This window comes from Podarcis gaigeae (genome assembly GCF_964106915.1).
Source record: "Podarcis gaigeae genome assembly, chromosome: 8".
Lineage (NCBI taxonomy): Eukaryota > Metazoa > Chordata > Lepidosauria > Squamata > Lacertidae > Podarcis > Podarcis gaigeae.
This window is the reverse complement of record NC_139684.1, coordinates 34,492,656-34,519,574: the sequence shown is the minus strand read 5'-3', so window position 1 is coordinate 34,519,574 and position 26,919 is coordinate 34,492,656. Positions and strand designations below refer to the sequence as shown.

The 26,919-nt window shown below is 40.8% G+C and overlaps 2 protein-coding genes across 21 annotated transcripts in view; one reads left to right on the top strand and one right to left on the bottom strand.

Annotated features, from left to right (window-relative positions):
* The window catches only part of RBL2 (RB transcriptional corepressor like 2), a 34,754-nt gene extending 10,988 nt beyond the window's left edge, over positions 1 to 23,766 (top strand). The window contains exons 3-22 of the mRNA XM_083750445.1: positions 1,022 to 1,222; positions 1,775 to 1,839; positions 5,133 to 5,261; positions 5,952 to 6,112; positions 6,203 to 6,267; positions 8,382 to 8,568; positions 9,303 to 9,469; positions 10,155 to 10,264; positions 11,811 to 11,914; positions 12,728 to 12,865; positions 13,034 to 13,198; positions 14,722 to 14,833; positions 15,166 to 15,441; positions 15,999 to 16,267; positions 18,996 to 19,172; positions 19,270 to 19,341; positions 19,812 to 19,914; positions 20,598 to 20,803; positions 21,804 to 21,968; positions 22,224 to 23,766. Coding sequence (XP_083606571.1) covers positions 1,022 to 1,222; positions 1,775 to 1,839; positions 5,133 to 5,261; positions 5,952 to 6,112; positions 6,203 to 6,267; positions 8,382 to 8,568; positions 9,303 to 9,469; positions 10,155 to 10,264; positions 11,811 to 11,914; positions 12,728 to 12,865; positions 13,034 to 13,198; positions 14,722 to 14,833; positions 15,166 to 15,441; positions 15,999 to 16,267; positions 18,996 to 19,172; positions 19,270 to 19,341; positions 19,812 to 19,914; positions 20,598 to 20,803; positions 21,804 to 21,968; positions 22,224 to 22,394 — 3,043 coding nt within the window. The 3' untranslated portion in view covers positions 22,395 to 23,766. The remainder of the gene's footprint in view (positions 1 to 1,021; positions 1,223 to 1,774; positions 1,840 to 5,132; positions 5,262 to 5,951; positions 6,113 to 6,202; positions 6,268 to 8,381; positions 8,569 to 9,302; positions 9,470 to 10,154; positions 10,265 to 11,810; positions 11,915 to 12,727; positions 12,866 to 13,033; positions 13,199 to 14,721; positions 14,834 to 15,165; positions 15,442 to 15,998; positions 16,268 to 18,995; positions 19,173 to 19,269; positions 19,342 to 19,811; positions 19,915 to 20,597; positions 20,804 to 21,803; positions 21,969 to 22,223) is intronic.
* A 441-nt stretch (positions 23,767 to 24,207) lies between these two features.
* Positions 24,208 to 26,919, bottom strand: part of AKTIP (AKT interacting protein) — a 21,672-nt gene continuing 18,960 nt past the window's right edge. For 4 of the 20 annotated variants that reach the window (XR_014567095.1, XR_014567098.1, XR_014567102.1 and 1 more), the window contains exons 10-11: positions 24,545 to 25,295; positions 24,208 to 24,503 (exon numbers count right to left, since the gene is read on the bottom strand). Coding sequence is in view for 9 of the 20 variants with exons in the window: in XM_083750548.1 (XP_083606674.1) it covers positions 26,079 to 26,225 (147 nt within the window). In the remaining 11 variants the exon portion in view is untranslated. Of the gene's footprint in view, positions 25,296 to 26,063; positions 26,226 to 26,919 lie in introns of all 20 variants that reach the window. The other 16 variants (XR_014567099.1, XR_014567100.1, XR_014567101.1 and 13 more) reach the window with 7 other exon arrangements.

The window sequence follows — 26,919 nt, the reverse complement described above, 5'->3', positions numbered from 1 at the left end:
CCAAGTAAACAGCTATTTTCGTGGAGGAAGGTCAAGATATTAACTGATATGCATGAAATTTCACCTATAGCTATATAATCCCTAGTGTAGTAAGATAAGACCTTTGGAGCAGCCTTTTTTTTTAAAAAAAAAAAGTTTTTTTATGAACCGCACTAGTAGGTACCTGGGGCGAGGGGGTCCCTGCCCCCTGTTTCCTATGCCCCTGGATAAAAGACAATGGACTAGCTGCATGAGAAAAGGAAAGAGAGTAACTAAGTAAACGCAGGTGGAAGGACTGGCTCTCAGGTGAGACCTATTACTTAAGGCAGTCTGAGATCACTTATGCTTGCAAGTTAAGATACTTTCATGCATTAGAATCAATATCTCTGTATGTCTTGCTTTTTCTTTGATGTAATTATTGCTTTTAAATCCTGCTAACTTGTCTCATCTATCACTGCTTTGTTCAGATGGTGGGAGGTACTCCAATGGACTCCAGGTGTACATGCCTTTAAATAGGGTAGTATGATCCCTGTTGGGGTCATATTATAAGATATCTCCCAAAAATTATACAACCCTATGCCATATGAGGCAATATACTATTTCGCCTAGGAAGCATTTTTATAGCAATTTCCCTTAAAAGTAGCCTTAGAGCTATCGGATCTTGCATAGTCTGCCATAGGACTGGCTAAGAAGCAATCACAAAATATGTGACCACCATAATTGAAGAGAGGCTATAATAGAGTTGAAAATGGAAACATCACACATGTTTTATGGGGGTAACATTGAATAAATATTGTTCTACTTAGGAGGGGGCAGGGAACATTCAGAGGAATAGACAGCAGTGACACACAGGTAGTCATAGCTACTTCAATTTTAAAATAGGAAAGAGGCTGTCCTTCGTTTTCCTAATTTATTATTAAAAAGTTTGAAAATTAAGATTCCTTGCATATTTTCTATTGTCATGCAAAGTTACATAAATCACAATTGGTTTTTAGAAAGATACTTCATAAGACTATATTTCTGATAATCTAAATGTCTTCAGTTTGATAGAATTTTTTAACAAGATGAAGAAATGGGAAGATATGGCAAATCTACCCTCCCAGTTCAGAGAACGTACCACAAGATTAGAAAGAAACTTTACAGTTTCTGCTGTAATTTTTAAGAAGTATGAACCCATTTTTCAGGATATTTTCAAGTACCCTCAAGATGACCAACCACGCCAGCAGAGAGGAAGAAAACAAAGGTATGGATTTCTTAAATTAATTAAGGTATTAATACATTGTTGTTGTTTAAAAAAACTAAGATTTGTATTCTGACCCCATTTAATTGGAAGTTGCATGTTAGTTTCATTGTAAGTAAATATGTTTAGTACCTTTTGTTAGCTAACTTCTTAGGAAATGCTCTCCCCAATCCTTGCTTCGCTCACCTGCACTAGTTCACCTGTCCCCTTTCTCTGTCCCCACCATCAGTTACTCTCCTGCTTCTATGTGTCTTTCCAGGCTTCTGACTGATGGACAAAATTAGATGGCCATGCATACTCTCTGTATCCTTGCCCTGTTTAATGAAACAAAGAACTATGAGGACTGTGAGTGCTGCACAATCTCCCTCCTAGCCTGAAAGCTCCTGAGCTGTCAGTCTAGAAGGAAAAGAATAAGCAAATCTATGTGTGCAGCATTCACAATACAGCCCAGAGTGTGTCTGACTTTTCTATAGGAGTGGTATATTTTTGAGATCCTTCATCGTATAAATGAAAATATAATAATTTGTTTCTTTTTATGGCATCATTACTAAAAAGGAGACAGCCTTGCACAGTCTCTGAAGTTTTTCAGTTTTCCTGGGTGCTGTTTGTTTATGCAAAAGGTAAGAACTGATGTTTAATATTGTGTTCCATAGCCTTCATGATACCATCTTTTAAGAGGTGTGATGATAGCAATGCACCTTAATAATTGCTCCAAAGTTGTAGAATGATCTTTCTTTCATAACTGCCTCCTTTTTCATTTGGATTTTGACTTGGTTAGCTAGTCTTCTGGTTTTCCCTAAAATAAAAAAGTGTAATTAATATGGCCACGCTTTGTTTAGTATTTAAAACAAACAAACCCACAGCATCATTGTCTCAAAAGTGATTTCAGGGTTTCCAAGAACAGTATCTTTCCGTCCATCAAATATCTGGGTAAAGAGGGATGTTTTTCAGTTCCTCTTGAAAGCTATTAAAAAGGAAGACTCACCTCACCAGGAAAAGCATTCCACAAATTGGGAACCACTACTGAAAAGTCCCTTTTATTACCATTTTCATTGTGTTTTGTTTCTCTGAGCTTTTAGATTTCAGTCAACCTTGCTCCCAGTTAAGTACACATAGGATTGTATCTTTAATACAGTCTTGCTTGTACTGATGTTTGGGTATCTGAAAATTGGCTGAAAGCTCTCCCTTTTAAAGCTTGATGGGAAATAGCATAGCCATTCTTCTTGTTCTCTTTAACAAACTTGGAATTATGGGTGTTGGCTGTTAAATGGGACCTCTGTTTTAACCATGTGTATAGATTTATCTTAAGTGTCTCTAATTTGTCTGAAGGTATGAAGTGTCTATATAATTTGTGGAGGAAGCTTTGGTTTACACCCATTGTAGACTGTTGTCCTAACAATTCTTACACTCCTGGTGGCTTAAATCAACTATAATACAAGTACAAAATGTTGTTGTCTAAACTGAGTATTTCTATTGGCTTTAAACATCTAGTCCTACTTTATGTGCTGCTTTATTTGTAGTGATAACTGTTGTCAAAAGGTTGACTGAGTAAATATACAACATTCTTAATCTTTTGTTACAATGTAAAAAAAGGGACGCGGGTGGCGCTGTGGGTAAAAGCCTCAGCGCCTAGGGCTTGCCGATCGAAAGGTCGGCGGTTCGAATCCCCGCGGCGGGGTGCGCTCCCGTTGCTCGGTCCCAGCGCCTGCCAACCTAGCAGTTCGAAAGCACCCTCGGGTGCAAGTAGATAAATAGGGACCGCTTTCTAGCGGGAAGGTAAACGGCGTTTCCGTGTGCAGCTCTGGCGCGCCAGAGCAGCGATGTCACGCTGGCCACGTGACCCGGAAGTGTCTTCGGACAGCGCTGGCCCCTGGCCTCTTGAGTGAGATGGGCGCACAACCCCAGAGTCTGGCAAGACTGGCCCGTACGGGCAGGGGTACCTTTACCTTTACCTTTAAAAAAATAATATGAGCATCACAGCTCATTGAGATGGAATACAGTTCCTAGAATGTGTTCTATTTCAAAACCCACCATGAATTTGTTTTCAAAGGGGAAAAAACTGTTATTTTCTTGCTGAGATTCATACCAGTTGAGCAGGGGTGGGCAGAAGGTCTATTGAGATCTACTGGTAGATCTCTAGATGATTTGAAGTAGATTGGCAAGGATTTCTGACTCTCTGTAGTTTAACATCTCCCTGTGAGCTGAATTCTGATACTCAAAACAATTTATTGACTCATAATTCTTTTCTTCTATGCCTTTTGTACCTGGCTCTGGATAGTGAATCTTGGGTTTCAAAACCAAAGTAGATATTGCAACCCTGAAAACTGCCCACTTCTGCAAGTAAAGTACAGAATAATTGCTTGGACAATTAATCTAAAAAGGGAGACTGATGGAAGCAAATTGACTAGGATTATAGGGGTTAGTGTCAGAAACTACAGGACTTTTTGTCTATCTATTTTTTATTAAAGACTTGCAATTTAATGAGCACTATTAATGAGCTGCTGTCTTCTAGCTTATTATTCAGTCCATGAGAACAAATTGTTTTTTGTTGTTGTTGCAAGAATGGCAGCTACCTCCCATGGAATACTTAAGGCTTTAAAATGGGATAATGTAGCTTGTAAACTGTGAAGTGGAGTTTCACATGCACAGGCTTCATTTGCTTTTGACAAATAGCCATGGGACCTTGTTTGCACTGTTTTTGAGGGTTTCTTCTGCGTTTATCATGGCAACCACATTTCAAGGACAAGTTTGGGCTTGCCTGTCTGACCAGCTTTGCTTAAAGATAAGCACTTGCAACTTCCTTTCTCTGCACAGAAAGTAATATAGATTTATTGCTTACTACTTCTGGTGCAGATGAATTAGCCTCTTGCCTAATGTGTGCGGTAAGACAAGTGCTAAGGTACTGTAAACTAACATAGTATTAACAATACAGTTGCTGATGATTAGTTATTCTCCTTCTCAGATTTTAAGTAATTCAGTATTTGTGGTTTCTTTAAGGTGGAAATGTTCTTTATTTGAGTCAGCAATTAAACAGTAGCAGTATTCTCACTTTTTTGCTATTTAATTTTTTAAAAGGAAAATAGCAAATAAGAAATTAGAGAGTAATAGGGCTGAACTTTGAAATATCAGTTGTCCCAACACTCCTGCTTTGGAAGTTATTATATGTACAGTTTTTAGTTTATAGTATTACAGTATTAATGTATTATTATCTGTAATTTACATGACAACAGTTTTAAATCGGATGTCAGTAGGTATCTGATCCATGCATTTACATTTATAATGTATTTACATACCTGTTCCAGTATTGCATATGCACATGGATTAATGAACACTGTTAATGCTAAGCTGGTGCCCTTCAGATGTTGTTGGAGTACAACTCCCATTTAATTCTGACCACCACTTAGGCTGACTGAGACTGTTGGAAGTTGGAGTCCAAAACATCTAGAGGGCAGCAGGTTGGAGAAGTCTAGTTTATTCTATGAGAAATTTTCTAAGGGTTGCACTCATCTTGTTAAAGTTTGGAACGCTTTTTAAACAACATTTCTTTATAATACGTTGTAGGATATCATAATACAAATTGATTTCTAAACAGTGAGAACTTAAGTACAGTAAGAAAGGAGTAATATTTTTACATTAACATTGAAACTTCTAAAAAGGAGCATGTAATATTTCAGTTTGCATTTTTATATTTACCCAGAGGCAATACTGAACATTTTCCCATGCTTTGTTTTTCAGTCAAATCTTTTTTGATAGTAACAATGAATGATGTATGTGTTTTTAAAAGATTCATGAGTAAAGGACTGTAAGGTAATATTGGTAACTGTCCAATCTTAAAATTTACAGTCATTTGCATTTTTTTGAGAATTCTGAAATCTTCTTAAATGTAATTCAAAGCTTGTTTGTAATCTCTCAGGCAATTTCCCTATGATCAGTGATGACTTAGTCAATTCCTACCATCTATTATTATGTGTCCTCGATCTAGTCTATGGAAATGCTCTCCAGTGCCCAAATCGTAAGGAGCTTCTGAATCCTAGTTTTAAAGGTACGTTTTAAAAATATTTATATAATGCTGCTCATGGTATGCCACAAATTCATTATTTTTAATTTTTTAAAAAAACTTGCTTTTTTAGTTTGGCTTTGAGTGTAGTGAACCAAATATTAGACTGAAAGATTAGGTGCACCACACTGAGCGGAACTCTAAAAAGGATTAAATATAATGCAGGTTGTTCACCCTTTTGCTTTATCTGCACATTTAATTGCTCTCTAACCTAGCCATAGAAAATACAGCAGGCCAAAGAACGTATTGTTTATCCATACACAGGGCTGGATTGATGAAAAGTGAAGGAAGAGAGCATGGTTTGTATCATAGTCTTCAAGAAACAAAAATTCCTTCATAAAACAGCTAATTGATTCACATAAAAAAGCCCAAATGTTTGCCGCAGTGACAGAGGTGGTCGGTGAATGAATACTGATTTTAAACTTTGAATCGTAGATTTTAGTTGAGAAAGTGTTATTTTTAATAAAAATAAGTATATAGGGAATTTTCAATTTTGCCTACTGTGTCTGCTCCTTGATGCTGATGTCATACCTGTCGCTGATGTTATTTCTGTTTCTGTTGTCTGGTCTTTGACTGCAATAAAGATTGATTGAGTGTTGGAATTTTTTTCATATTAAAATACTTTTACTCCTCCCTTCCCCTCCCTACCCCCAATGCTACTTGATATCATCATAGGGCTGCCTGAAGACTTCCATAGTAAAGATTTTAAGGTGTTGTCTGAAACTCCTTGCATCATTGAAAAGCTCTGCTCCTTACATGATGGTTTAGTATTGGAAGCCAAGGGTATAAAAGAACATTTTTGGAAGCCCTATGTGAGGAAACTTTTTGAGAAAAAGGTATGTAACTAATTTTAAAATTTTATGCTTCGTTAATGATTTGTCATTATTCCATTGCTTGCACTTAACACTAGTTCTGTTTTCTTGTAGATTCTAAAGGGAAAGGAAGAAAATCTGATGGGCTTACTGGATCCTGGAAACTTTGGAGAAAGCTTGTGAGTTTTGTAGAACAATAGCATTGGTAGTCACAGAATTTGCTGGATACAGAGGTTCCATTAGTTTGCTCTCAATCTATCACAACATCCCTCACCGCTTAGAGCTAGGTTTTAAAGCCTAGTCTATCACTGGTAATGGTATGAAATTTGCTCCTGTAAATCACCATATTTTGAACCACTCAGTTTTAGTTACTTGTGAAATCCTGGGCTATAATTTTTTAGCTTCCTCAAATGCATTTGTACCTTTTTAAGGTATTTTAAACAGGAGCATCCTTGACAAATTGCCTAAATGTATGTATGTGTGTGTGTGTGTGTGTGTGTGTGTGTATGTACAGTGGTACCTTGGTTTAAGAACAGTCCTGTTTACGAACGATTCGGTTTACGAACTCCGCAAAACCGGAAGTAGGGTCCCGGTTTGCAAACTTTACCTCGGTCTCAGAATGGAATCCGAACGGTGGAAGGGCACCAGCAGCAGGAGGCCTCATTAGGGAAAGCACACCTCGGTTTAAGAACTGTTTCGTTTTGAAATAATGTTAGTGGCATTTAGAGAAGCTCTGTGATAAAATAAGAAATATTGTAAAAAAGTAAAATATAAGAGGGGGGAAGGCATAAAGGCAATATCAAAATTTGGAAATGTGTATTTAAAGAAATTAAATTCGAATGATTGGTAGAAAAGCCGAAGGAAGTCAAAAAACCGAAAAGTTCAACAGAAATTGTAATGTGGTACGATTGTATGGAAAATTAATAAAGTATAATTATATAAAAAAAGAACTGTTTCGTTTTAATCCGTTTCTGGAACGGATTAAGTTTGTAAACTGAGGTACCAGTGTGTGTGTGTGTGTGTGTGTGTGTGTGTGTGTACACGTACACACACACACACACACACACACATTTATTAAATTTCTATCCCACCCCTTCTTCCAATCCATTTGCCTTTGAATGTGCACCAAAGTCCCAAGGTTAGTTGAGTTTTCCTAGCTCTCTTTTCACCTTTAAATATTAAAAGTTAATGGCTGGACCCTAGTTTTCTTTCTGACTCCCCCTTTTCCTTTAACCCCAAAAAATCTGCTTCTAGGGGTTGGGAGATTTGGGGAGATGGTGTGGTGAAGAGGGTTCCAGAAATCTCCTCCCCACCCCCTTCCTCTACATTAACAAATGATCAACTGAAGATCCAAATCATTTCGCATGTTTGCATTATCATAACTTGGTTCAAGATGAAGCTGGGGGATGAACAAGTGTTTTGTCCAAACATGTAGCTGCTGGACCCTGGCTTAATATCTTGGCTTTGTTTACATTTAATGGAAGACTTCCTGGTTTGATTGCTTGCCTGGGGAAGCAAGGAACAAGGCATCTGCATATGTACCTGAAAGGTTAATCCATATCTTGAGAGGTGATACTCTGAGCAGAGCAGTTCTGTCAGCAGTTTCATCTTATACAGTTAGATATCTGCTGGTTACTTTATTATATTTTGATAGTTCTCAGTAAGGATTTGTTCAACTGGAACTCACCAGAACCCAGTGCTGGCCCCCACTCCATTGTCATTACAGTGGTACCTCGTGTTACGGATGGGATCTATTCTGGAGGGCTGTCCGTAACTGGAAATGCCTGCAACTCAAAGCACTGTGTATGCGCAGGCGCGTGGCGTAATTTGGCGCTTCTGTGCAGGCACAAGCAGCGAAACCCGGAAGTAACCCATTCCAGTACTTCCTAGTTGCCGCGGGACATAACGCAAAAAGATGCAGTATGAAGGCGACGCAACACGAGTTATAAGAGAACAAGGAGGGGTGTTCATAGTGCTTTCCGACACCTCTTTTTCTAGAAAAATAGTGCTGATTCTCACTATTTAGATTGATGCCATATTTTGAGGAAATAAATGTTGGCTTAGTAGTTACACTTTGTAAAAGGTATCATAGAAGGAATCAAAGATCCAACAGTTTTCTGTGGTAACACTTTGTAGAAATTCTAACCCTGTTTGACTTTTCTCATGACAGAAGCGAAAAGGCCTAGGAAGACCCTTTTTACTGAAACGCTTCCCTCCGTTCTGTTGCAGTCACTTATATTTTGAGTACTCAACACTGTTTATCTCTCTCCCCCCCCCACGCCCCCAAATATAGCAAAGCCATCAACAAGGCTTATGAGGAGTACATATTGTCAGTTGGAAATCTAGATGAGCGAATATTTCTTGGAGATGATGCAGATGAAGAAATAGGAACCTTGCGAAGATGCTTAAATACAGCCTCAGGCATGGAAACAACCAAAAGAGTTCAAGTGAAATATAATCTGCAGGAACATTTTGAACGAGTGAGTATAGTGTGGTCTGTCGTGTGTTCTATTGGTGAGTTGTTGTCTGTCCTTAGAATAGTCATAGTAGCATATTGCCCATGGTCAGAATTACATCTCTGGGTGTATTTGTTTCTCTGGTGCATTTCCAGGCCCAAATCAAAGTAAAGGTTGTCAGCTTTACAGTAATAACTTTAAGATATTCTGCTGTGCTCACCCTCAGATTGGCAAGGTGGGTTGCCAGGATGGAAATGCACCTCTTTATGGTGGTCCCACAGCCATGCTGGCCCTTCCATTGGGCCAGCACCAAATCTCTATGTTGCAGACTTTGGGGAAGGCCCTGAAGATGTAACTATTCCAGACATCATGCTTGTTAACCAAGTGAGGGTCTCACTCAGGCTTCCTCAAACTTGGCCCTCCCAAATGTTTTTGGCCTACAACTCCCATGATCCCTAGCTAGCAGGACCAGTGGTCAGAGATGATGGGAATTGTAGCCTCAAAACATCTGGAGGGCCGAGTTTGAGGAAGCCTGGTCTAACTGAATTACATTCTCTCCAGTTTTGTTAAGTGTTGATTTGTAATATTTTGAAGTTTTAATTTTAACCTTTGTCTCTTATTTTGCTTGTAAGCTCTTTAGATGGGCTTTGACCCAGAAAAGTGGCCTAAAAATATTTTGAATCATGAAATAATTAATTTTTATGTAATCATTGTTGTAATTTCAGTTCTTAAAATATTTTCATGTTGCTGCTGTTTAGGCAAAATCCTTTAGAATAGCAACACCTCTTACTGGTCGAAAGTATATAAAGGAGAGCGACCCGTGTACAAGTCCCATTTCCATAGCCACATACAGCTTGACCCGACTTCATACAATGCTGACAGGCCTGAAAAATGCCCCTAGTGAAAATCTTGAGCAGATTTTCAGGTTAGTAGAATCACTGCTTTAAAATGAGTTGGTCTAATCTTCCTGGAACATTACAGACCGGAAAGCCAAATATAGAAAACAAGAATTTTTAGATTAATTGAAGGAGTTTGATATTATATTACTTCAGAATACATAGTATTGTGATCACAGATGCATGAACAGCTTTGTCATTTCCCCCCTCTCTCCATTTGGGCAGAGATACAGTTCTCTGGAGTAGTTACCTTTTAAGATTACATGTAGCCTCTTTGTGTATAAGAAAGCATACACTGTGTTGTTCTTATGCTCCCCTGTTCTTGGATGAAATAACGACACCTGTTTTTATAATTGGCATTTAATGGTATTTCATTACCATGGTAAATCAGTTTATTTGTTGGAAATGCAACACAACAAAATGTAATAAAATTAGCAAAACTAAACATGCAGAGTTCCATCTTGTGGTGGCATTTCATGCTAGTCCTACTCAGAGTAGACCCATTGAAGTTAATGGACTAGGCTAACATAGGTTTGTTAGTTTCAGTAGGTCTACCCTAAGTAGACCCTGGCTGAAGGCAGTATGTTAAAAATAAAATAATTCTATGAACAATGGCTGGATAAAAGTGGTATTACTTCATAGTATTCTGAAAAACCATATCACCCCTTTCTTCTTAATTTACAAAAAAATTAAATTGATTTTTTTTCTGGCCAGGGCTTGTTCCAGGGATCCTTCTTTGTCAATTGCTAACAGGGTGAAAGAAATGTATGACATTTATTGTCAGAGAACACCATCACAGGGAGAACCTGGTAGCTTCTCTAAAGGTAAGGCCATACTATGCTCTTATATAAAGCAACTTCCATTGTGTTCTGATATTTCCAGTGCTCCCTGTACACAGTGCAGCTAGTATTTGAAAGCTGCCTGGCCTTTGAACATGTGTTCTCTCCGAAAACTGATCCATCTGGAAATAGTGCAGTATAGCCTTATAAGAACATGTTTGTAATTTCTATTTGTTTCAAGGGATTTTAAAGTACCGTATTTTTCGCCCCATAAGACACACTTTTTCCCCTCCAAAAATGAAGGGGAAATCTGGGTGCGTCCTATGGGGCGAATGCAGGCTTTCGCTGAAGCTTGGAGAGCGAGAGGGGTGGGTGCGCACCGACCCCTCTCGCTCTCCAGGCTTCAGGAAGACATCCGCAGCCTGGGCAGCCCTGCAGGAGGTCAGGCAGGGATGTCTAGGCTGCGGATAGCAGCCTGCTTCCTGGAGCGTCGGGCGCCCTGAAAGCAGAGCGCCCGGCGCTTCGGGAGCGCATCCGCAGCCTGGGCAGCCCTGCAGGAGGTCCGGCAGGGCTGTCTAGGCTGCGGATAGCAGCCTGCTTCCTGGAATGTCGGGCACCCTGAAAGCAGAGCGCCCGGCGCTTCGGGAGCACATCCGCAGCCTGGGCAGCCCTGCAGGAGGTCCGGCAGGGCTGTCTAGGCTGCGGATAGCAGCCTGCTTCCTGGAGCGTCGGGCGCCCTGAAAGCAGAGCGCCCGGCGCTTCGGGAGCGCATCCGCAGCCCGGGCAGCCCTGCAGGAGGTCCGGCAGGGATGTCTAGGCTGCGGATAGCAGCCTGCTTCCCGGAGCTTCGGGCGCCCTGAAAGCAGAGCGCCCGGCGCTTCGGGAGCACATCCGCATCCCGGGCAGCCCTGCAGGAGGTCCGGCAGGGCTGTCTAGGCTGCGGATAGCAGCCTGCTTCCCGGAGCGTCGGGCGCCCTGAAGCAGAGCGCCCCGCGCGCCGGACAGACATCTGCCGCGTGGGGAGCCCTGCAGGGGTTCCCCGCAGGGCTCCCCACGCTGCGGATAGCAGCCTGCCACCCGGCGGGCGGGGCGCCCTGAAGCAGAGCGCCCCGCGCGCCGGACAGACATCCGCAGCGTGGGGAGCCCCGCAGGGCTCCCCACACTGCAGATAGCAGCCTGCCTCCCGGCGGGTGGGGCGCCCTGAAGCAGAGCGCCCCGCGCGCCGGACAGACATCCGCAGCGTGGGGAGCCCTGCAGGGGTTCCCCGCAGGGCTCCCCACGCTGCGGATAGCAGCCTGCCGCCTGAGGCAGACATCGGCCAGCCCCACAAGCTCAGGGAGGTGCAGCGCCCTTCCTCGACCTGGTTTGGTTTCCCCGACCTGCTTTTGGGGGGGAAATAAAGGGAAAAATTTTTTCCTTTATTTCCCCCCCAAAAAAACTAGGTGCGTCCTATGGGACGGAGCGTCCTATGGGATGAAAAATACGGTAATTATTGTTGTTTGGAAGCAATCCCCTCCCCCATTACGATTCTTTTTAATGGCAGCTGACGAAATCTAGCCCCAAGTCTTGAATTTCTTTTCTTAATGTGCAGAAATTGTTGGAAAACACTTTCGTCTTGCTGAGGTCCTTTATTATAAGGTATTGGAGTCTGTCATTGAGCAAGAAAAGAGAAGACTAGGAGATGCTGATTTATCTGTAAGTAAGTCAGAATAGTTCACATAAATTTTCAACATCTTTTATTTCAAAAGAAACTAATACAAAATGAAATATTTACCTACAATAAGAATTATGGTAATCAGTCCATAAGCTGGCACCAATTTAGTCATTGTTTTCTGCAGGGTCTTTAAGATTGCCTAACCTCATAGTTTGTGTAAACATAATGTTAAACTAATGAAATTTCTGTTGCCTTGAGATCAAAGCAGTTTATTCCCTTCTATGCAATAGTATAACCTCTCCTCCGGAGAAATTGCTATGTGAGTTGCAGTCTTCATGATAGTGAATAAAATGGTCATTTTAAAATGCTCATATATATAAACCTTGGCAGTATTAAAAACATTTAATATTGTTGACAGGTATTGTTATCCCAGTTGTCCCAGAATAACCAACAGACACTGGCTGCATGATAAGTCCATTGCCCAGAAAGGATCTGTCTTTATAAGTGGATGAGACCTGTGAGGTGTGCATATTCCCCAACAAAGAAATGCTGCCTTCCTAAATTGAAATTAAATGAGGAGTCTGTGTGTGCAGGAGATTCATGAACATGGGTCTTCCTGTCCTAGTGATTGGCCATAACCATGAGGTTTAGGAAAAAGTGATAGAGATGCATAACTCAGACATTTTCCTTTGCCTGCTCAGTGTCAACTTCCACCTTACTGGTGCAAATTAGTTAGTGGCAAATTATATCGTGTTAGATTTTTTAAAGGACTTGCTTGAATGAAGAAATGCTTTTTGCATTTTTTATGCTGAACTGATTGAATTATTCACTGTACAACACTTTTTCTATCCTAGGGGATTCTGGAGCATGATGTGTTTCACAGATCTCTCATGGCTTGCTGCCTCGAGATAATTATTTACTCTTACAAAGCAACTGATAGTTTCCCATTCATCGCCGATATATTTGATGTTCCTGCCTTTCACTTTTATAAGGTGAATTCTTTTTTACCATTTGCTCTGACTTCTAAAAGTCAGCAAGGAAAATGTTATAATTTACTAAGAAGTTAACACCTTTTAATTTTTAAAAATGCTATTGAATTTCATAGTAGTTTCAAAGACATAACAATGTTTGTTTGTTTAAACTTGCAATATTTGTTATAGGTGATTGAGATTCTGATTAGAGCAGAAGATGGCCTTTGCAGAGAGGTAGTGAAGCACCTTAATCACATCGAAGAGCAGATTTTAGAAAGTCTGGCATGGAAAGCGGAATCACCGTTGTGGGACAAAATCAAAGAAAATGAAAATAAAGTTCCCACATGTGAGGAGGTAAAATATGGGGCTTATCTGCCGTGTGTGTGTATACTTCTTTGTTTAGAACTTGGGAATTTATTCTGCCTGTTTAACCAAAATGGGAAGGATTTAGCCCCTGTTCATCAGCTGAGAAGCAGAGGGCTGACTCCTGTTTTTGCAGTCTGTCTGAATTGAACCCCACACACCTGTCAGTCAGATTCTAAGCCCAGCCTGTGGAGAGTTACCACCAACTTAACCCTAAACCAGCACTATCCAACCTATTACCCTATGGAAGTTTCAGGCTACAACTCCCATCATTCTTGGTGGTTGGCCATTCTGGCTGGGGCTGATAAGAGCTGTGATAAGAGCTCCTTTCCCCCATCCCATTCCTCTACTGAGGCAGCTCCTTAAAAACTGTCTGTGGTGTCTGCCAGCAGTGCTTTTTCTTGTAGTCAGTGAAGCTATTTAGGATGCATGGATTCAGGTCTTCAGCCAATTCTACATTAAAACTGCCAGCAGCTTGGCCTCTAGGAATATAATGGGCACAACCATCCCTTGAGTCTTCATGTCCTGCTGTTGGTCAATAATGGGTCCTCCTTTCCTTTAGACATCATTTGATTGTTCAGTATCTCATTTTCTTTGCCCAGTGACAGCAAGAGGGTGAGTGAAATGGGGGGAGACTATTTGCCAGCAGGCTCATCATATAGGTTTAAGCAGACTTTCATGCAGATCCAGCTTGTTATCCCTCATTACTTTCTGCAAGGAAACACTGAACCAGCAATTTTTAAGAAAATCTAAAGATGTACATTAAGAACCATTCCCCTCCAATGTGCCCAACTGATCTAGTTCTATTAGAATGTCATTTAAGTCTGTCACAGCAGTCCAGGATTATTACTGGAGTATCTGGCTCCTGCATGAAGTAACTAGAAAACAGATTAATCATGTTTATTAAACTGGTACTGTGGCTGCCGTCTTGTACCACCTTCCTGTGAGTAAGTACAGTACCACTGAATTAAATGGGACTTGCTTCTGAGTAGACATGTATAGATATGTATAGTAGACAGTAATGTACAGATCAGATGTCATGTTTCTAGATATCTCAACCATGCTATGGGATTGTGTGCTTTCATGTTCCTACATGTTTATTTATTTAAAGAAATATATGGTCTCTTAAAAAAACACCAGATCACATTAAAATCCCCCTTCCCAGTTTGCTTATAACTGGAATTTTCTATTATATTTAGATCCCAACTTACTATTCTTACAGCTTCCTAGGGTTTTCCAAAACTGTTGTTCAAATCTTGGGTTGTAGGGAAGACTGGGACATCATTAGCCACAGTTTGCACTAGATTAAAACCATGATTTGAAGCAATTTTGGTAAATGGTAACTCCTGTTTTGGACATAACAGTGGAGGTTAAAAAATCAACAAAAAGCAGCAGGGAGAAAAACCTCTAAAAGGCTGCAGAATGTTCTTCTAATGGCTGAACTGGACTACAGAGAGCAACATTTTTTAAGAGTTTTTGCAAGGATAAAAAATGCATGAATCTTATGTTTTTAGGTAATGCCATCTCAGTATTTTGAAAAGTCAAATGGAAACAGTGTGGCAGGTTCCCCTTTAACCCCAAGGAGACTGAATGAGATTCGTGCTGAAACTGGAACACTGGGAAAGGGTAAGATTTACTCAGCTTATCACAAGGTGCATCTTGTCTCAGTGTTTGCACATCAAGAATATTACTACTTAAACACCACCTCATATTGGACAGGGCATGATCATATTGGGGAAAAGGCCTGAGGATGATGATAATCAGCTGTGACTTACGTTGGCGTATTCACAAGGAGCATTCTCTTCCATGAAATTGACATAGTAAAATAATCTGACAACCTTGCCACATCCAAAATGTACATGAGCCCTTAATCTGATGTTTTGAGTGGGATTAAACTTTAAATAAGAAGGTATTGGATTACATGCAATTCTCCCCCCACTTTCTTTGTCAATCTGCAGGCCTTTCATCTTCTCCAACCACGCTTTATGAGAGATACAGCTCTCCGACAAGTAACCCTACGAGGAGAAGGCTCTTTGTTGATAATGACCCCCCTACTGAGGCCACTCGGACTCCTGTGAGGGTCTCCCAGCAGCCCGTGATCAGTACAATGTCTGTTCAGAACGTCTCCACAGAAACAATACCTGTCACTCCTGTGCCTGGGCAGACTTTAGTAACTGTAGCGACCGCAACTGTGACTGCAAATAATGGACAGACAGTTACAATACCGGTACAAGGTAAGGAGGATGCATGGTCTTTGCAAGATGTAGGAAATAACCATTCCGGTGGCTCCCAGTGCCATCGTTGGGGTGAGGATTGTAGTGAAGTGGGTGAATCATATAATTGAAGAGTTTGAAGGTACCCCTTCTCAGTAGGGACCCTCTTAGGAGTTCCTCCACCCTCAGAAGGGGGGGGAGTGGCAGCCCACAAGAGTGCATACTCTGTGGCAACCCCTAAATAGTGGAATTCCCTCCCCACGAAAGTATGTTTGCACCTTCTGCCATATAACGAAGATGCAACTTTTAACCCTGACCTTTGACACTTGAAGTATCTATTTTTAGACCAGGGTGAGAGGGTCTGTAGGGTAGAAGTAAGAGAGTAAATAATGTCCCCAAAATTCAGACTTCCCAGTAGGCAAGCTACTTTCAGCCCCAGAAGCAAATTGGCTTCCTCCCTTTTTCTCAAATTTCAGTATGTACATTTTCATATACTTCCCTAAGTAGTAGGAACCTTTTGTTCCAAATGTTTCTGGATTTTCTCCCTTTGCAGCATTTATTTGCTCTTTCTTTTACAGGCATTGCCAATGAAAATGGAGGAATAACCTTCATTCCAGTCCAGGTCAACGTAAGTGGGCAGGCCCAGCCACTGCCCAGTTCCATCCAGCCTCTCAATGCCCAGACCCTTGCTGGGACTCTCAGTACTCAACAAATGACTGGCACAGCCCTTCAGTTACAAGGCCAGTTCCAGCAGATTGCCCTTCCTGGAGAACGACAAAAGCAGCAAATGGGCAGTAGCAGTGCTAAGTCCAGGAAGGCCGGCTCACTTGCACTCTTCTTTAGAAAGGTACATCCAGCATAGAAAATCACATGTGTCACTACAGTGCTGACTTGGCTGGAAATCCAAGCTTGCTTTCTTAGGGTAAGAACATCCTCAGACAGGGAGATGTGTATGATAAACTCAGACCATTTTTTTCTAAGTCTACTCTGCCCATCGTAAATAAGAGTTCAAAATCCACATTGTTCTAGCTGATTTTACTGCAACATTCCTCAGTCCTCAGTCATGTTCAGACATATTAGTTTGAACTTCATGCAGTCTCTTTTTATGATGGTGATTTAGAAGAGGTTGTTGTGCCTCTCACATTTATACAGAGTACCACCCCATAATTGCTTCTGATTGATTGATTGATTGATTGATTGAATCTGCAAAGGGCATTTTTGGCTGCCAGCCAACCAGATGTTCTCCTAGAAAGGGATCCCTCTCTTCATCCTTTCCAACCCATTTTCCACCCCCATAGCATTCCCTGGCTTTGCATTCCTGTTAAAAAGGGAACTTTGCTCTTCCTTGCTTGCTTTCCAGCCACCTTTTTGAAAAATAATAGTTGAAGTGAAATTTTGTTGGTAAAATCGGGTATATAAGCTTAAGGAATACAACTCACATATATTACGTTTGTGACCATAGTAAAGCATTGTTTTTATAATAGGCATCAACATTTTTTGTATCAGTTCCAATGTTCATTACAGTCTATTTACTAAGAAACAAAAAGTACAAAATAGAAAACCCAGCCTCAGTAGAACCCGTTATTAACACTACTCACTCCTGAACAGGCTGGCTATTGCTCAGGCAGGTCAACTTTAGACAACTGCTTTATGCTCAAGCATATTATTGATAAACACGTCTTTCAATTCCAGCTAAATATTTATGTGGCTTTCATTGATTTGAAAGCTGCTTTCAATTCTATCTTTTGGGAGCAAACTATAATCAATGGGGGTTGATATGCAGCTTTTCAAATGCATAATGGTGCTATATTCTGGCACATCTTTGTGAGTTAGAATAAATGGAGGGCATCTATCTGACACTGTTCCGGTTACAAAAGGAGTAAGACAAGGATGTCTACTTGCCCCCCCTTCAATATATTTATAAATGATGTAGCTGAGTTTCTAAGAGGTTCTAAGAGCACTGTTTTCCAGTAAAAATCAGAAATATTTAGTCCTCCTTTATGCAGATGATGCAATCCTGATTTCCTGCATCCAATTGGGCTTGCGCAGACTGCTGAATTGGTTCAGCTTGTATTGCAAGAATGAGCATCTTACTATAAATTCCCAAAAAACAAAAGTTATGTATGATATTTGGCAAATCCAAGAAAACTCACAATTGGTCACTCAATGGAAATACATGGGAGCAAGTATTCTCTTTTAAGTATCTCAGTGTGGTCTTTCAGTGGACAGGGAAATGGTCTGCACAGGTCCACTCAAGCACCCTATTAGCTGGTAGAACTTGAAATGGACTATTACAATTCCACCTTACAAAAGGGGGCAACTTGGTTCAGCCTACTTTAGAACTTTGTAAGACTAGGGTGTTGCCAAAGTTGTTATTTGGAGCACCACTGTGGGCCATGACTAATTTAGATCACTGGAGATAGTGCAGAACAAATTTTTACAACTTCTATCTTTCTTAGGAACTCCTTTATGTTGGCCCGTCCAATCCGCTAATGGAAGGACATTTAGTCTTGTCTGTGTAAAGGCTATCATTTTAACATTTGGTAAATCTACCTTGGCAGAGATGGATACAGTGGAATAAAAAAAAGCATAAATTTGTTAGATTGACAAATCCTGATGATCCCAGAAGGGAAGGTTGTCTTTTGCAAAGACTTGTTTTTTGTTGTCTGATGTAGAAAGGTATATATCCTTTAGAACATCCACATATATTGCCACGGCTTTACAAATTTGTGTAATAAAACTTAAAGGGGGAATGGGAAATGATTTATCTTCTAAAGGTCAAGGAGTAAAAATGTAAACCACTACAGTGGTAGCTTGGTTTACAACCATAATCTGTTCCAGAGGTCTGGTTGTAAACCAAAATAGGTTGTAACCCAAGGCACGCTTTCGCCAATGGGGCCTCCAAAAATAAAAATAAAAAAATTGGTTGTAATTTTTAAAAAAGGGTTGTAATCCAAAAAATGGGACACACATTTCCAGGTTTGACGTGGTTGTAATCCAAGACAGTTGTAATCCAAAGCGGTTGCAAACCAAGGTACCACTGTATTAGTAGCAGTATTCTTGTTATTATCATTTTTATGTGTGTAATGGCTGTTTGCTAAACACAATAAACCAAACTGAGTAACAGGGACTAACAGTCATAGCAGTTCTGAGAAGGAAATGACAATATTCAGACATTTTGCCACTTGTTTGGTAATGATTTATTACCCCTTTCAAGGAAGATACTTCAAAAGGGTCTCTTTGAATTGACCAAGAAACTTCATCTTAAGAATTATGCATTTTCTTAACTCCATTATAACATCCACAGTAATAGAACAACAGATGGTTTCAGTATCTGAATGTTTACAGCACCTATCCTTGATAGGATCGTTGGAGGGTAAAACATTAAAACAGAACAACAAAATGTTCTCTTACACTTTGGTTTAGTTAGAAAATTTAGATATGGCATACGTATGTTAAAAATACCAAGGTAGGACCAGTGACCTTAGTGTACATGGTTCATTAACAGATATGAAACACAGAATTCTGTAAACACCTAATATAGGGTAATTCTGACAGTCTTCTCTCTGTATTAGGTATTCCACTTAGCAAGCATCCGTCTGCGGGATCTCTGTCTTAAACTGGATATTTCGGATGAGCTGAGGAAGAAAATATGGACATGTTTTGAGTTTTCGCTGGTACAGTGCTCTGAACTCATGATGGACCGGCATTTAGACCAGCTCTTAATGTGTGCCATTTATGTAATAGCAAAGGTAAAGGTTCACAAAAGGTACATTTTGAGGGGGGTGCTAAATAACTTGAAAGAAAAGAGATCTAGTTATGGCAGTGAATCCCCCTCTTGTGTTTTAGGTTACAAAAGAAGACACATCGTTTCAGAACATCATGCGCTGCTATAGGACCCAGCCACAAGCTAAGAGCCAAGTAAGCAGATTTTTTGTTGGTTGGTTGGTTTTAAACCAGTATGCATCTTTTTTCACTTCTCATTTCACCATTTAAAGATTTTGCTAAATATAAATCAAATAAAACATGATAAATCAGATCCCAGTCAACTGAGGGCACTGGAAAACTTTCCAGGTCCCTACCCCGCCTGCCCCCCAGAAAGTCCACATCAGTGTAGAACACCCACTGAATGTAATGACCCTAAGTTAGTCATTATATTCAGTGGGTCTGACTATGTGCAGTGCATACAGAAATTGATCATTGCTCACTAGGAATGTCCCATTGGAATGAATGGTCTAGGTCCTGATTGCAGCAGTTTGTATAATTGAGCACATTTAGAGTTTTCCATAAAACAATTAACATTTATATATGAAGCCTCTGTTTATATGAGACAAGGGAGTAATCTTCTGTAATTCCTCTCTTTCATCTACCACAACTTTGGCTTTTGGAAGGTGTATCGAAGCGTCCTGATTAAAGGCAGAAGACGAAGACATTCAGGCAACAGTGACAGCAATAACCAGCAGAATTCCCCGACTGAAAGAAATAAGGATAGAAGTAAGTGGCTGTAATATGTTTTGATGAAAGATTTGGCCCCTGCGGTTGCCCTACCCTTCTCTAGCTGAAGGGATCCTGAAAAAGGATGCAGCCGTATGTGCACTTGCTTGAGAACAGGCCCCATCAAGCACAGTAGGGCTTATTTCTTTGACCATGGAGAGGACTGAACTGCATGGGAATCCAGGATTTGAATACTCTAGAGCAGGGGTTCCCAACTTTTTTGGCCATGCCCCACCTAAGCATCTCTAAAATCCTGGTGCCCTGCCCCCTGTGGCATATAATTCTTATTATTCAAAAAGTGAATTTCTATTCATGTAGAGGAAGCCTAAAAGGCCATTCACTGTTAACTCATTCTCAAATTGCCCCCCTAAAAATCAAATTGCCCCCCTGTGGGGCATGTGCCCCATGTTGGGAATCACGGCTCTAGAGTGTCCCAGGCTTCCTGTAAGCTCTTGAGCTGCCTGCAAGACAGTTGTTGAGCAGAAAGAGCAGCACTTAGAAATCCTGGCATTCCAACAAAGGCCATATGAAAAAGCAGCTGGATAATCTGCACCTGCTTTAAAGCGTTATTGGCTGGGACTTTTTGATGATCATCCAATAGCAAGAGGAAAATATTGATATGTAGGTTTTGTTTAGCAAGGTCTTTAGAACTTGATGAAAAAACTTCCATTGTGCCTTCACAGCAAGCAGAGACTCCAGCCCAGTGATGAGATCTAGTAGCACCCTGCCAGTGCCGCAGCCCAGCAGTGCTCCCCCTACTCCAACACGCTTGACTGGAGCAAACAGTGAAATTGAGGAAGAAGAGCGCGGAGACCTGATCCAGTTTTATAACAACGTCTATAGTGACCGAATTAAAGGCTTTGCCCTGAAGTACTCTTCATCCAATGGAGTAAGAAGCCTTTCCTGCTTCGTAATAAGTCTTATTAATGTCAGAAAAAACAATGTTGTACAGTCTACTTTGTGGTCCTAGAAACAAGTGCCCATAGCTGCTTTTAAAATAGTACCATAGACAGCGGCAGTAATGCGTCTGAATACCAGTTGATGGAAACAATGGGAGGGGAGAGGGCTCTTGTTTTTAAGTCCTGCTTGTGGGTTTCCCACTGGTTGGCCACTGTGAGAACAGGATGCTGAACTAGAGGAGTCACTGACCTGATCCAGCAGGTCTTTTATTATGTTCTTACTTGTGAAGGATACATTTTGTTTTTGTGTGTTTACCTCCAAAGGACATTTGCGGGGCGGGTACAAACTATATTTATACCACATCTAGATTATAATAGTAAAAGGTCTATATCCAGCTCTAGAAATTGCACTGCTAGTAGGACTTCTTTTTTACTCTGCATCTAGAAATAGTCTGTTATGCTAGGGTTGAGGCTGAAGCAGCAAAGCTTTAGCAATATTTGTTGCTTTTGGGTTAAATGTTGGGAGGGGGGTTAAACAATGCATCTCTAGATGTAAAATAGTGTTGCACAAATGTGCAGAGTAACATGAAACAAGACTTCTTGAACTGAACTATCCAGAATGGTTTTAAAACTAGTTACCATGTCATGTTCTCTATAGGTTTGTCACTTGAACATCTTTGACATTTGTATATTTGATGCATTAGATAAATGCACACTGTGGAACACAGCATTCACTTTATGTGGTAAATGCAGGTCCTCTAATTAATTTCCTTAAATATTGAAATAAATATAATTGAGTTGAGTGCTGCTGAATCTATTCCAGATTGGTTATCCCAGTGTATCTATCTCAGCCTTACTGGTGCAAAAACAAAAGCATACTCCGAGTCATTTCATGGTGTGGATCACCATGCAATGACTCAAATGCATAACATCCTGGTTTCTCCGCTGTGTGCATAACTGCAGATTAATTTTGCTATCTTTGTATGACAGGCTGAAGCACCTCCCCTGTCTCCATATCCTTTTGTAAGAAGTGGCTCTCCCCGCAGAATACAGCTTTCTCAGAATCACTCGATTTACATCTCCCCTCACAAAAACGAGTTTGCACTTTCTCCACGTGAGAAAATATTCTATTACTTTAGCAGCAGCCCATCAAAGGTAAACGTTTACTATTGATCTCCAAACTCTTTCATTAGCTAATAAGTTAAAGGTTTTAACAAGCTTAATTTTAATGAACTTGTAATTTAGCAAAACATTTATATATACCATTTTCTTTGTAACATCGTAGCTTTTTGAGACTGGTGTTTTTTGTTATGTATGTGACACATGAATCAGATTCAGAAAATCAAAATGCCCTGTTTGACTTGAATGAGAAGTAGACAGCATTCAATTGTTCTTTGTGGTATGTTTCAGAGGCTTCAAGAGATCAACAGTATGATTAGAACTGGAGAGACGTCAACAAAAAAGCGTGGCATTGTCCTGGAGGAGGGGGCTGAATCACCCGCCAAGCGCATCTGCCCAGAAAACCACACAGCCCTCCTGAGGAGGCTACAAGATGTGGCAAATGACAGAGGTTCTCACTGACCTGGGGTTTTATTTGTTCTTTTCCATCTGTTATGTTGCCAGTAGTAACAGAGCTTGCAATCCTAATATCTTTGAAGCACTTTCCATGGAGAAATGAAGTATTTGAGCCCTTTCCAAGGATGTGCTGCTTCTAGTACCAGGTGCACTGCAACTCTTGAAGAGGCTTCAGTCTACCTTATTCCAGAGAACTGCAGCGCTATAATCCTACTGACTGAGCTGGGAAGAAGTGGAGACTGTTTCCTCCAACAGTCTTCATGCTGGGACAGAAAAGGTCACATCCTCTCTTAACTTAGGTTATGCGAATGGCAATGGCTGCAGTTAAAACCACAGTGGTTTAAATTTATTGGCTGAAGTGACTGATAAGTCCAGTAGGAACCCCGCTGATAACAATTTTTCCTACTAAATTGAGAACATTCTTTTTTTGTGCTACTTGGTAAGCCTGTCAGTGCAATGCTTGGAGTTTGTGGTATCAGGAGGGAAAGGGTAATTCATATGGTGATGATGGGACTGATACTGTGATCTTGGCTACCTATTTCAGGAAACTAGCAGTACTGATGGCTCCAGCACACATTGCCGGCCGTAGTTAAGACTACACTGGAGCTAGACTAGAAATGGTATTTTGGGCAGTCTTTAGGAAAAATTAAGGTCATTCTTTCCTAGATGTCTTTTTCATGTGCCCTTCCAGTAATTAAGATAATAAGGGGGGCACTTTATGTATATACAACACTTTGGTTTTTAGCTGTGCAATGTTTTAAGTGAATTCCTACCAAGAGTAACTCTTAAACAGCTCTAAAGCATTCTTTCAAAATGCGGATTAGAGGTGTGGCTACTTCACAATGGCACTTTTTAAACAAAATTAAATAGCCAAACCATAATATAGAAGTTGTGCTGAATTGCCTAAATTGTATTTATTCTCAAAGTACACACTGGTAATGCTCAGCTTCTATATGAAAATTTTCTAGCCTCCAACACCAGCTTTTAACATAAAATTATGCCTTTTGCAGAAATGGCATACCATTATGTGGCAACAACGCAGGGATCCAAGTCCACTGCACTGCTTAACCTATATTAGACTGTTTTTACAAATTAGCACTTTTAAGACGAAAATGGTGACATGGACTTGCCAGCAATCAGTCTGCTCAAGGCAAAGGAGCTGAAATTTGTCATGAGCGAAACAAGCAAAAGGAGGCAGTGAAAAACTGTGCACAACGGGCCATCAAATGGGTGAGTTTTAGAGTAGTGAGATTACTCTTTTGATTACTGCCAGTGTTTCTGAACAGTGGCCATATTGTGTTTAATGGTAGTGTACAAATGTTTGCAGCAAATCTACAGCAGTTTCAACCCTTTCTAAGATAAAATCAAAACTGTTTAAGCCTGCAGCGTTTTACTTCTGCTTTGTTAGGTGACCAGCTAACACATACATGTACACTAGTAGTTTCTAGAACTTCCATCAGCATTTATCTTAGGATATTGATTTATTGCTAGGCCTATGCCCTTTAGGGATATATTTAAAAAATCACTGCTGCAAAAAACAAACTTACCTTTTTCTTTAAGTAGACCAGTAATCTGTCACCAAGGAACTACTGTCTCAGGCTGTACCCCTGCAGGACCCAACAGGTATGAACCTCAGTATACAACACATTTGCATGCTTGGTCGTGCCAGAAGCCAAACCTGCCACATAGCACAGGAGTCTTGGGATAATGTATGTTTAGTAATCATAGTGATTAGACTGAAATTTTAAGGAGGCCTTTCTGTTTAATTGTGAAGTTGATGAACTGAAATGTTTCCAAGGAACAAGAGTGACAAGATACATTTTACCATGATTGGTCTTTTATTTTAAGATGCCACTATTAACACATTAGTCATGTCAGTCTCCAACCTAGCTCTCCTTACAGATTTTATTAAATCAACAAATGTGCACAATGAAGAGCACAGATTTTTCTTCTAGTGGTAAAAAGCTCAATGCTCTACAGTCCTGACTAATGTGCAAATTAAGGCTGCCTCTAACATTACTTTGACACATCTTAAGGCCACTGGTATAAGATGCCTGCAAACCGCATGAAGAAAAGGGTTATACATATATTTTCTTGAAAATCCTTTGAGATTTGCTAGTTGTATCCATTTAACTTTTCTACTATATGATGCTTACAGGCAATTGGGTTGTAGGTCTAAAGATTGTTGAACAAGTTATGTTATAAGCAGCCTGTAGTGACAATATCTATTTGGGGGAGGAAGGAAAATTAGATACACATCATACATGCCAATCTCAGCCTCGCTGCCCCTAAAAGGGCTAGAAGGAATCAGAACCAACTATTTACAAATTCCATATCCTAATGTATTTACAATAGAAACCAATGCATTTAAAAGTTTTAAATATAGTATTTTACTCTGCTATATTAGTTTACATAAACACAGATTACCTCTGGAAAGTATTTTTCCCACCTGCTCTTTACATTTTTAAAAAATCTACCCCTGGAAGGAATATTTTAAAAGCTTTTAAAAGTAACCCAATGAAGAGCCTCAGATATTAGGCCCCTGAGGCTTTCGTTACCCACCAGGGTGGACTTCACTAACTGGAGTCCAGCCTTGTTAAGAGCGACTTCCAACCTGCAGTTAAAACATATGTAAAATACGAAGAGTCTGAGCAATCCCATTGAGCAGATTTACTTGAGTCATTGCTACCATTTAACTCTTTACTAATCCAAGTCAAGAAGGAAAGCTGTTGTTTGGCTCTCCATTACATTCCCTCTTCCTGCAGAAAGTGTTGAGTGCTTCGTCATTCACAGGAACTAAGTAGGTAGAGTTTTTTCCTCTTTGCTGAAAGGCTGAACCGAGCCAGGCTTCACCCATGACAGGCCAGACACCTGCATGCTTTTGCACTGTTGATCCTCTGCCTTCTTCTAGGAAGACGAAAGAGTGCCATTAAGATGAACTCAGTACTCTCAATTCAACATGAATGCCATTGTTTGGCAAGGGCTGCTTCACATCAGCCATACTTGAAAAGAAACCCCACACACGCAACTGTACATGCACAATTCTGTTTCCTCATGCACCATGTTGCCGATTCTAAAAAAGATCTTGAGGGTGGGTTGGTTCAAAGGGGGCAGGGAGGGAGGGAGGCATACTTCGGCAAGAATCCCCATTCCCAGCATGTTGGCTGTGCCAGTATGTACAGGTCATGGGAATATGCCCAACCTGGCTGGCTTAGGTGAGTTCAGGATGTGTCTTCCTAGGCAAACCACACATCTTGCAGGGAGATGTTTGCAAGAGCATGTGATGAAAAATGTTAAGGCTTGGCCTGAAAGTAGCAGCATTCTGCAAACTTCCTTTGCTGCCACAGGAACAGCAGAGACTGAGCTCCACCTTCTCTCAAGTACATGTGAGCCACAGAGGAAGCAGCGGCAAACTGCTTCAATAGTTATTTCTCCCCCCCCCCCCCCCCCCGCTGTTTTGATGGTATGTTATTTTCATTGAATAGGGTTGGACATTGTCCAGGCCTATCATTGACCCTCCTTTGGGAGGAGCCTCAATCAGCTTCAGAGCAAGAAAAATGCTTTTAAATAAAGTAAAAATGTAGAAGTGTGATAAACTCCCTACAGATTTCACATATCAAAAAAATCCACATGCACCTCAAACACTGCCAGGAAGAGGGCAGTCTGGGCTCTTACCTGAACATGGTCTGATTATAATATGTGCATCCACCAGTCTGAATGGGTAAGTGAGTAGGGTCCAGCCTTTGAGGGTGGAAGCGGCTCTGCTGAAGGCTTTGGGAAATAAGACCTTCCCAGCCCCAGAGAGAATTCCAGAACTCTAAAGACATACATGTAACCCTAGCAATGATAAACATGAATGTTAATAACTTGACTGGTGGATGAGCCTATTTAAGATGATGGGGTGGTGGCAGTATGGAGAGAAACTTTAGTCCAGATAAACTTCTGAATTCTAACCAGCAGAAGGGCTTCTAGGTGCAGAAGGTAGCAGAAAATGTGGTTTTTTAAAAACCCAGCATAGTACCCTTAACCAGGGTTATTTTTCTAGAAAAACAGGTGCTGGAAGTCACCATGAAAACCTCCCTTGTTCTCTTGAAATTGTGAAGGGGGCTGGAACTGAGCTTTGGTGGGTTCTGACTGAAAAAAAGCCCTGCCTTTATCACAATAAACTTTGACATGCCAACTTGCTACTTTAAGGAGGATGTTTGTTTTTAAAAAGCTTGTTGATTTCTTCCTCCTTCAGTCACTTCTACCTTACCCTATGAGATTAGCCAGCTAAGTACCGATCCCAGGAGTTACGGGGCCCTTGAGCAAGATGCTCCTCAAGACTCCTTCCTCACCACTTCTGTTGCCACTTGCCTCTCTAAATCACCACCATATCCAAGAGAAATGGAATAGTAAAGGCTTGTACTCTTCCCCTAACTGCTTGCTCACACAGAAGGGGCATGTGAAAAAGCCAGCAACAGCAAAGAGAACCAATAGGACGAGAAGACTAGGAGCTGGCAGGGGGCCTCTTTGAGGACCATGGGTCTTG